Genomic DNA, 10625 nt, shown 5'->3' on the forward strand with positions numbered 1-10625 from the left:
GGCACCCGGGGGCGGGGCCTGGGCGGGGAGGGGCTCAGTGCAGGGGCGGGGCTGGCGGTGGGCGGGGCGGGGCTGCGGCACACGGGGCGGGGCTTATTCCATCGGGACGCGCACGCGCGTTCGCTCTGCCGGCGGGGCGTCGCGCAGTGCAGTGCGACGGAATCCAGTGGGATCCAATGGAATAGAATGCAATCCAACGCAATCCAGTGGAATCCAATGGAATAGAATCCAATCCAACGCAATCCAGTGGAATCCAATGGAATAGAATCCAATGGAATCCAGTACAATCCAATGCAATCCAGTTCAATACAGTGAATGCAATGCAATCCAATTCAATTCAATCCAATCCAGTGCAATCCAGCGGGATGCAATCGCTGCAGTGCAGAGCTGCTGAGGGCTGAGTTCCCTCCCAGCACTGTGGCTCTGAAGCTGCCCCAGCTGGTGGCCGCCCATGTGCAGCTCAGTGGCCACCAAGGGCTTGGACACTGTCACACCGGGCTGAGGTGCCACTGCAGTGGTTCTGTGACTGAGCTGCCTGGTCCCATCCCAAAAACAGAGCTGAGGAGCTGGGCTGATGGTCCAGACCTCAGGAATGAGCCCAGAGTGAATTCAGGGTGTTGTTTGGAGTGATTTACTGACAGCATGGACTTTACTTTCACTGTCCCACTGAGCATGGGGAAGTGTTTCAAGCCTGTACACACTGAAGGGATATTGCCAGGAATTTGTAACAGAAGGGGAGAATCTAAAGGATGCCAAGAAAACCCTCCTCAGCCTTTTCCCCTGAGCTGACCCTGAGGGGGAGTCATACTATGGCAACCTTTCTGACAGGCTCTGTGTGCAGCCCAGGAACGGAAAATTGCAGGAGAGACGATATAATGAGTTTCTTTAGGAGTATCTGAGTGTATTAAAATTGGGAGGTTGTCTAGAAAGATTATATTTTGGAAGAAGGATGCATCAAGCATCCATCAAGGCTTTGAAATATACTCTGCACTACATTACACACAGAGGGATTTTGTTTTGGGCCATCAAGTCACAGGAGATTTTGTTAAAAAGCACCTTCCAGCAAAATGAAGGCGACATCTGTCTGCCCTTCCTTATGCTACCTAAGAGAGGATGCAATTGGCTGAATATAGTGTCATTAATAACAACAGAAGTGCAAATGCCCTGGCTGGATGTGTGGAGCTGCAGGGGCAATGCTGGTGTCTGACAGATGCCACCAGACAGATGAGCAAACACACCTCTGCAAATGGAGCTGGACAAACCCATTCTGGGGGATTTTTTCACTGAAAAATGTTTTCCCTTGGTCAGGATGTAGCTGAAGGATGATGTGTACAAGAACAAAACACAGTACAGGCAGCCCAAGAGGGATTTTCTAACGCTGTCCCAGCATCAGGAGCTGCTGCTGAGCTCAGCCTCTTCATGAGATAATAAGTGGGTTTGGAGAGCAACTTTAATTAAGCTTCCTCTGAATGTCCCGTCTCCTTAATTAAATAATTTGCAGCACTGGCGCGGCTGTCGGGTGTGATCAGTGCCCGTCTCCTCCTCCTAAAGCAGTTCCTGCCTGTAGGCACAGTGGTGGCTCACGGTGTGACAGCCCTGTCTTGGCTGGCAGCAAAGAGGCAACAACAGGAGCAATGTGGCTGGGTAAGGGGGCACATGGGGCCTCCTTCAGCTAAAATGTTCTGAGTAGGGTTTAGGAAGCAGTAAATTAAAGAATTTTGCTGTTGCTGGGTCTGGACTCTCTCAGGGCCAGGTGCCTGAGGCAGGGAAGGGGGATGCTGGAACATTTTGCTGCAGTTTGGAGCCTTGACACAGCCCAAGGAGCCCTGCAAACATCCCTGATGTCAAATAAAATTGCAACTTAGTTGGGCTTCTGCTTTTTATTTCTTTATATTTGACCTGAAGAATGCCTCTGCTAGTTTTGCAGTGGGTTGGCTTTTACAGCTGCTTGGAAACAAAAGCCTGAAACGAGGTTTTGGAGGAAAAAAGCACTGTAAAGCTTCCCAGTTGTCTTGGTACCACGGACTGACTGACAAGTGGGACAGCATGACAGGATGCAGCTGGAGCCAGAGCTAACAGGCTGCACTAACCACAGTGACAGCCGGTGTGCCACTGAGCCAGCCATGCCCAGATTAAGGGCACTTGGGCTGGCAGCCCTCCTCAGGCTATAGATAGCCACGCTGCTCCCTGCCATGGGGCTCATGTGAGGAGGCAAAGGAAGCAGCAGGAGAGGATGGTTTTCCTTCAGAACACCCCATACCTGCAGTAGCCACCCCCTGCGCTTTGCACGGCAGAGGTTCTGGGTTTCCCTACAAAACCCCAATTGCCAATTCTTTTGTAAGCAAACAACTTACAAGAGCCAGGGGATGCTGGAAGCTTTGTCTCCAGGCAGCCGACGGGGAGGCAGGGGTTGGCATGATGCCACTCGCCTGCGCCTCCTTCCCCGGCAGGAACATCACCTCCCGCTGCCAGATGGGATTTCAGCCTTTCCTCTGGGCTCAGCTCTGTTTTGTAAGTCTCTGCTTGCAGCAGATGTTCGCAGGAGTGCAGCTTTCCCATGCCAGTGCGTAGGGTGGCAGTAGCCCAGATTTCCCCATAGCACACAGAGACCCTTCCTCCACATCCCAACCTGAATTTCATCCCAGCTCTCTCCAGCAGACCTTTTAAAGGCAAGGTTAGAGCCCCCACTCCTGCGCTACATTGACCCTAAATAAATTCTGACGCATCCTAGGGGCTGTTTTCAGGGGGGTGACTCAGAGCCACCACTTCCCAGGATGGAGGGCCAGGGCCAGGCGTGATTCCTCAGCCCCTGCCCTGGTGCCTGGTAGTGCCCAGAGCTGGCACCTGCCACCCCACTGTCTCCACAGTGAATCCCAAAGGGGGAGAAGCAGCCAGGGGCTGGGGCTTGCCTCAGGGCAGCACTTCCTTGGGAAGGTCTCTGTGGGGTTGCCCAGGAGGTTTTGGGTGATGGTTTGGTTCTGGGGGACAGCGGGACTTCCATCCCAGCCTGTGCCCTCACCTAAGGACAGGTGCCCTTTAACAAAATAGCTGCTTCCCTCTGCAGCTTTTTTCACCTTTCATATGTTCAAAGCAACCAAAATATTAAATACATTCCAATTAGGAAGACTAACTGCTTCAAAAATCAATTTCTTAAATGCAAGTTTTCCTCTTTATTCCATCTGCCACCAACATGCTGAGCAGAGGCAGGGATGGGCTGAAGCCTGGGCAAATCAAAGCCAGCAGGTGCCCACAGGACCACAGTTCCTATCAGGCTGTGCAGTGAGTTAATCTTTCAGGACCCAGAACCTGGGAGGATGTGATGTGGGGATGGCTCCGTGCTCACCTGCATCCCCACTCTGTGCTGACACCACCCAGGTCCCTGGTTAATGCTGCTTTGGCTTGGGCCCCATAGGGACTGCAGGTCTTGCCATGCAGTGTGATTCCTCTTAAAGGGGGATTTTTAGAAAAGATGAAAACTAACAGCTGCATTAATTGTATTTTCCGTTTTGCAAACTAATTCTGAAATGAAGCAGCTGGAGGTGCGACTTTGCCACCCTGAGGTGTCAGAACCATCTGCAGCCCCTCTGGACACAAGAGGGAGTCCTGAGTCATTAAAAAGAGAGGTTTGGCTTTAGTTGCTGTAGATTAAAACACTTTTCACTGCACTGACAAAACTGCTCATCACTTGGAGGCCTTTGGTGTGTTTTGCTCTCCACCATGGCAGGGTAAATCCATGGTAAATCCACAGTAAATCCAGGAGTGTGGATTTTAGCCATTTGCAGTGGGGACAAGACAGCTTATGGTTGGATAAAGTGAGTCATGATTTCCTAAAGGACCGAGAATTATCCCTGGAATCAAACAGAGCTGATACCCCATTTTGATAGCTGATCCCCACATTTTGCAGCCCCAGCTGAAAACAAAAGACTGGGGCAAAGCTCCATCTGTCTCCACACTTCTCTCCGTGGCACTGGGACCGCACATTCCCCCCATCCTCCGCGCCTGCCCGCACCTGGCATCGGCTGCCCCGAGGGCATCGGTCCCAGCTGCTAGTCCCCCATGGATTTGGGGACACCCGGCAGAGGGGACGGGGGGCCCTGACACCCCCTGTTCCCACTGTCCCGGGGGACATTTGCTGCTGGACAGGGATATTTTGGGACATGTGCCTTTCCAGTAATGCCCAATTCTATTTGGTACAGTATAATCTTTCTAACGCAGCTCCCAGGGGAAACACTCTGGAGGTGGAGGTGACAGGATGGCACGGCTCCAGCCAGGACAGCCAAGTATCGCAATGTATCAGCAATTTCGGCAGGTCCTGCTGAGAACTGGTGGCTTGATCCCACAACAAAGTCACGAGGAAACCTCCAGCTGCCGCGGAGCGGGGCTGCGGCTGGCCCCGGACGTGCCAGCGCCGGGCTCGGCGGTGTCCCCATCCCAAGGCACGCAGGCGAGGCATTCCTTGGGGGCCGGGCATGCGGGGCTGCCGTGGGCTGGTCCCAGCCCCCGGGGCTGGCACCCCCCTATATCAGCCGTGCCCGCGGGGCAGCGCCGGCAGAGCGACCGTGACAGCCCCCGGCCCCTCGCCCACCCGCTCCAGCCATGGACGACATTTACAAGGCAGCGGTGAGTGTCTGTCTCCCTTTGGGGCTGTGGGTCGGGGAGGGGGGTCTGAAATGGCTCTGGGACTTTTGTTGTAGATTTCCCAAAGCTGTGATAGCAATAATTCGATGGAGAAATGGAAACGAGAAATAATAATAGGGCAGCAACTTTTAGTCAACATCCTCATCCATGACACAGACCCTTCCCTCTCATGGCTCTGGAAGTTTCACATTCCTCTTACAAATGTGGAACTCTCAACCTGCTGTTAAATTATTTACAATGACCCCCTGGTTCCCCACTGTAAAGCAGGGATATGGCTCCTAGGTGAAGCTATAAATCTCAATAAAACCTGCATGGCGTAAGAGATGATTGCTGGTTTTAACACAGACAAAGCAGAGCAGGATTTCCCAGGAAATACACATTATTTGTATGGGTTAAACCTCACCCTCTTCTTTCTGGTGCTTTACAACTCTGCTTTACAACATTGCTATGTTTCCCCCCTCCTTAGCTGAATATTTTTCCAGGGGATTTTAAAAAACCCTTTTCTCAGTTATTTCCAAACCTCCTCCTCTGCTTTGCTGCTCCTGCTCTGTGCTGTGCAGAATCCAGAATGTGAGCTATGCCCTGGGGAACGTGGAGCATCCTTAGGCTATTTTAACTTCCACAGCTGCACACTGTGCTCACTGTGTAAACCCAAACTATTTGGTCTGTAATAGGAACACTCCATTATTCTATAATGTAGACAGACAGAGATGTGCCAGTGGAATAAGGATGAAAATAGATTCTGGATTGTGTGGATTGCTATTGCATCCATAACTGGATTTACAGTAAGAACTTTTTGGTGCTTTTTTTGCCTCTTAAATATACAGCTGATCAAATTTGATTTTAAGCAACATCACAAAAAATGCATCATACAAGTCTTATTATAATTCCAAGGTTTTCACAGGGAAGGAATATAGTGCTTGGTAGGTAATTGAAGAAAAATACCCCCAGTGCTCACACATCCTGTCCTTTGGTCAGCCCTGAATGTCAGAAAATGGAACCCCTGCAGTGATCCCGATTGTGTGAAAAGGCTCAGGAAAGGCTGAGTCCCCCAACCAACACCTCCAAAAGGGAGAAAAATGGAAAACCAAAGAACATCCAGGCCTTTCTAATTAAGGTTTTAAATTAAATATGTTCTCTGTGACTCAAGGCACAGGCCCTTTCCTCATTGTATAGGGACCACATGCCCATTAATTAGGTAAATGTAGGGTTTGAGTCCTGGGCATTAACTGCCAGCACCTTTACAGAGGCAAAACAAGCCCAAGCCAGGCACAGCTGAGACAAACAGCCCTTTTGTGGATCTATTTCCCACTGTAAGAAAACATTTACCTGGGGAAAAAAACTGAAGAACTTCAGTTTCCCCTGTCTGACTTCAAAGGGAAGCACGGGATGAAGAGGAGAGCTGATAAAAGCAAAATACGGAAGATTTGGCATTACCAAGGCTGCTGCAGTGCTGTGAGCTTAGAGCTTGCCTTCCCACAGTGCAGGCAGGGAAATCTGTTCCTGGAGTTATGTGGAGAGAAAAGAGGAATAAGGTTGCAAACAGCAGAAGGAAGTCCAGAAGGAATTATGAACAGCTCAAGAGACATCTCTGTGACAAAAATGTCACTCTATAGCAACAATGCATTTAATTTACATACAGCACATCTATCACTTCAGTACTCAAGGCGGCTTCAAAAGTGAATAGTTTTATATTTTCTGCATGCTGATAGCATATATTAATATTACATTTATGCCAAATCCCCTACGTGCAGCCAGAGAACCCAATGGATTTTCATCTTACCCACTCATGCCTAGATAAGGGTGTGCAAACACGAAGCTATTTTGGGAATATTTTTAGGCTCTGTTAAGCGGTGCTTAGAACAGTGCCAGGGACAAGTGTCCAGATAAAGGGCTGCAAGGATAAATACCAAAGCCTGGGAACAATCGGGGAGCTCATCTTTATCTCCAGCACTTCGCTCACCCAGGCTTATAAATAGCAACTGCGCCAAGAGTGTCATGTTACAGAGCAGGACGTGGCTGTGGCCATCGTGGTGGTGGCTGCCCTTGCTCTGCCCAAACAATGTCCACAGAGGGCTGGCAGCTGCCTGCCTGCCTCCAGCAGCACAAGGGACAGAATGGTCTTGGATTTCCTCCAGCAGTGGAGGAAAATCCTGCCGCTGTCCTTAGTGCTTTCTGAAAAGTCCTCACCTCCCGGAGCATGGGGGGTGGGATAAAGTGCTCTGCCTGCTTCCCACAGGCTCTGTCCTGCTAAGGAAAAGTATTGTCCTTGCTTCTTGCTGCAAGCAAGAAGGGTTTCCAGCGGGCTTTTGCAAAACCATTGCTCTTCAGGACAAAAGAATCAGTTTTTGTTCAAAGACGGTGCCACAACCTTGGGTTGTGGGGTTCTGCCCCAAACAAAACATGGCAGGGATGGGTGTTGGGGGCCACCTGCACAGCGATGGCAGCAAGGAGACTTTAATAGGGTCAGACATGGGGTCCTGCCTGGCTGGATCTAGAGAGGCTGTTGAACCAGCATAGGAAAGAAAAGTCAGTGTTGTCATGGATGCTACCAAAGGGGCAGTTGGACAGGGTGGTGAGGTCAGCAATTTCAGATAAGCAGTGCCAGGAACAAAGCCAAAGAGAGAAATGCACTTAAACAGGTATGGCACAGAGCTGACTGATTCCCCTTTGCTCTCCTCATTGATTATTTTCATTAATTCATGCTAACTAATAAACTCCCACTGATGGTCTGTGGGGATTGAATTAGGGCAGAGCTTGGGAACAGTCTGCCAGCCCACGTCAGCTAATGCCTATTGGCTCCACAGGCTTTTTCTTCAGAGAGATTCCCAAACAGGCTAAAGGGAATAGCAGCTCCCTTCAGAGCCAGACACCTTTGTAGTAACACTGCCTCAGATGGAAGGAGAGCAGTTAATGCTCTGGATAGGGCAGGATTTTCCTGAATCTAGGGCTGAAAAACAACTACCAGGGATAGCCTTGTCCACCTCTCTGTCCCCAGGGACGTCTCAAGCACATCCCGTCTCTGATCTGGCATTGGCCCACATGTGAGCAGCCCTCAGCAGTGCAGCCATCCTGCAGTGAAACCTGCCAGCAACAAGAAATTATCTCCACATGGTAGACAGAGGCAATTCTTTTCCAGTGGGCTTCCCCTGCTTGTACAAAGGCTATTTCTGCCATGTATTAGCATCTACTACTCTAGAGAAGTGATGTTTGCTTCAAAAGAGACGTGAATAACTTTTTTAAGGGGAAGAATCTCTACAAAAACTTGTGGTGTCAAACCCCCCCTGGTTGTACATTCCCTGGTCCATGAGGTTGACTCTTGTGAGGTTTGGCTGACCCTGGCAAAGGCTGTTGAACAAATAATGTGTCTTTTTAGCAATTAGTGATGCTGACAAAATTAAAATGACTTGGTGTCTGTGTTTTCCTTACAGGTTGAGCAGCTGACAGAAGAGCAAAAAAGTGGTAGGTGCATCTTCAACCTGACACCACAGCCTAAAGTCGAGCTCCCCAGCCAGCAGCCCAGCCTGCCTCAGCAGTAACACTCTGGAAAATGCTTTGGCCAGATGGGCCAAGGCAGGGCATGACCCAGGGACTTCGATCCACCAGCATTTCTAGCAAGGCAGTTTCTGTGGTGTGCATGGGTGTCCCACCATGCCATGCTTGGGCACTGCTGGGGTGCACAGTCAGGGGAGGCTGTGCCTGGGATGAGCCCCCTGCCTGCAGGGTCAAGGTGCAGGGCAGGACCCCCTCACATCTCCTCTCCCCTCTCTCTCCAGAGTTCAAGGCTGCCTTTGACATCTTCGTGCTGGGTGCAGAGGATGGATGCATCAGCACCAAGGAGCTGGGGAAGGTGATGAGGATGCTGGGGCAGAACCCCACCCCTGAGGAGCTGCAGGAGATGATAGACGAGGTGGATGAGGACGGTGAGAGGTTTGGGTTTCTTCCACTCTCCCAAGCACCACCCCCACATCTGGAGGTGTGGGGGCCATCTGTGCAGTGCTGGCAGGATCCGTGCTGGGGGCAGTCACAGCTGTGGGGAAAAACCTGCAGTGCTGTGAATTCAAAGGACATCCACCAAACCTCAGCATGGTTCCTTTAGGGAATTTCCAGGCAAAGAGAAACTACGAAAATTTTTATTCCTACAATGATCAGACTGCTTGAATTGATTTTGGGGGATACTCTGAAATTGTACAGATCCTTTAAAAAAAACAAAATATAGGCTGAAGGTAAGAACTGCCATTTCAGAAATGCTACTTAGAGGATTCTGCCATCAGGAAAGTCTCTCACTGCTCTAGTGTACACACCCCCACATAACTAACTGTCAATATCAATTAAATCAGTGTACTGATGATCACACATAGCAAAATCCACTGTGGGCATTTGGGCAGAAATACCATACTAAGTAACTGGAAAATAAAATAGCAGTTTAAAATCTGGCAAAAAAGGACAATATCTTGAGTCATTGAAAACAACACTACTGTACTGTGGGTGCAAAACCACACTGCATGAATACCTGCCCTCTGAAGTTTTCAATATTAATACCTAACTGAGATGGACAGGTTATCTCCATAGCAGGAATTTCCATTCTTTGGTGCTTCCAGAAGGACTTTTGCCAAGGCAAAATGACTGTGAAAGGTAAAAATTCATTTACGAGGTCAGAGAAGGGCTTCAGTCACTTACTCCAGCATCCTGAGAGTGGCCTCTTGCTGCAGGGCTGCTCTGCTGAGGTTTGACCTTGGTTGCTGAAGGGAAGTGTGATCCCTCATTGACACTGCCCATCCACCCCCATAGCTCCAGCTGATGGTGTCCATTCTGCCCACAGGCAGTGGCACTGTGGACTTTGATGAATTCCTGGTTATGATGGTCCGGTGTATGAAAGATGACAGCAAAGGAAAAACCGAAGAGGAACTCTCAGACCTCTTCAGGATGTTTGATAAGTAAGAACCATGACCACAGTGTGGTGGGGTGGTGGGAGAGGTGCAGCCACCCCAGCTCCCCCTCCCCAGCAGCTCTGTCTGGTCCTGAGCTCTTCTGTCCTGGCACAGAAATGCCGATGGCTACATCGACCTCGAGGAGCTGAAGATTATGCTGCAGGCAACAGGAGAGACCATCACCGAGGATGACATAGAAGAACTGATGAAAGATGGGGATAAAAACAATGATGGCAGGATTGACTATGATGGTAGGACTCTTTCTTGCAATGTGATTTGGTCACAAGCCCTTGGTCATTCCCCTGGGCAGCTCCCATGGTCTTGGTTGCCTTCTCAAATGAGCACGAGCTCACGCGGGCAATGCTGCACAATACACCTGACAGGAGCATGTGTGCACAGGGATGGGGGGTTCTTATGATTGTGAAATACTAGCAGGGACCTGGGGCTGCCTTAACTGTCCCCTTACAGTGAAAGCCAACCTGCACTGAAGCACTGCCACTTTTCACCAGTCCCCTCCTGCCCCCTAAACACAAGCACCATTTCTGAGGGGCCGTATCTTTGTATGTGATGCTGACAAAATGACCCCCTGACCATTTCTGAGCTGAGTCAGTGGCTGTGTCCTCCCCCCTGGCACTCACCTCCAGTGTTTTGGTGGCAGCTGAGGGTGATGCTGGGCTCCAGTGACATTTCCAGCAGGAGTCACAAGGAGTCCTCGCCACAGTCAGAGGAGAAGTAGTGATCCCCCCCTTGGCCTCTTGCATATTGTGGGGGTGGAAAAGGAGACAGGGCTGGGAAAAGCTGCCAAGAGTGCACTTGGCAGCTGTGAGGGCACTTGGGTCTCACCTCACACCTCTTGTCTCCAATGTCTTCCCCTTGGCAGAGTTCCTGGAGTTTATGAAGGGGGTTGAATAAATCTGAGGCCAGATGGACAGCTTGACTCTCCTAAACCCTCCAGCTCTGCATCTCATCTCCTCGACTAAGTCCCCTGGCTACCGGCATGAAGACTGAGTGCTGAGAAGGGTGGCCCGGGGCAATAAAACCTGTTAATACCCAGTG

General features: G+C 50.4%; 1 protein-coding gene across 1 annotated transcript; it reads left to right on the forward strand.

Moving 5' to 3' along the window:
- Window positions 1-4528: 4528 nt before the first annotated feature.
- Window positions 4529-10625, forward strand: TNNC1 (troponin C1, slow skeletal and cardiac type). The gene is made up of 6 exons (XM_042019582.1): window positions 4529-4620; window positions 8070-8100; window positions 8415-8561; window positions 9461-9575; window positions 9684-9820; window positions 10450-10625. The coding sequence occupies exons 1-6, from the start codon at window positions 4597-4599 to the stop codon at window positions 10479-10481; spliced, it is 486 nt and encodes a 161-aa protein (XP_041875516.1). The 5' UTR covers window positions 4529-4596; the 3' UTR covers window positions 10482-10625.

The sequence above is a fragment of the Corvus kubaryi genome, unplaced genomic scaffold (assembly GCF_017639235.1).
Source record: "Corvus kubaryi isolate FWS band 111438036 unplaced genomic scaffold, C.kubaryi_AGA036_p1.0 124, whole genome shotgun sequence".
In the NCBI taxonomy this organism is placed as follows: domain Eukaryota; kingdom Metazoa; phylum Chordata; class Aves; order Passeriformes; family Corvidae; genus Corvus; species Corvus kubaryi.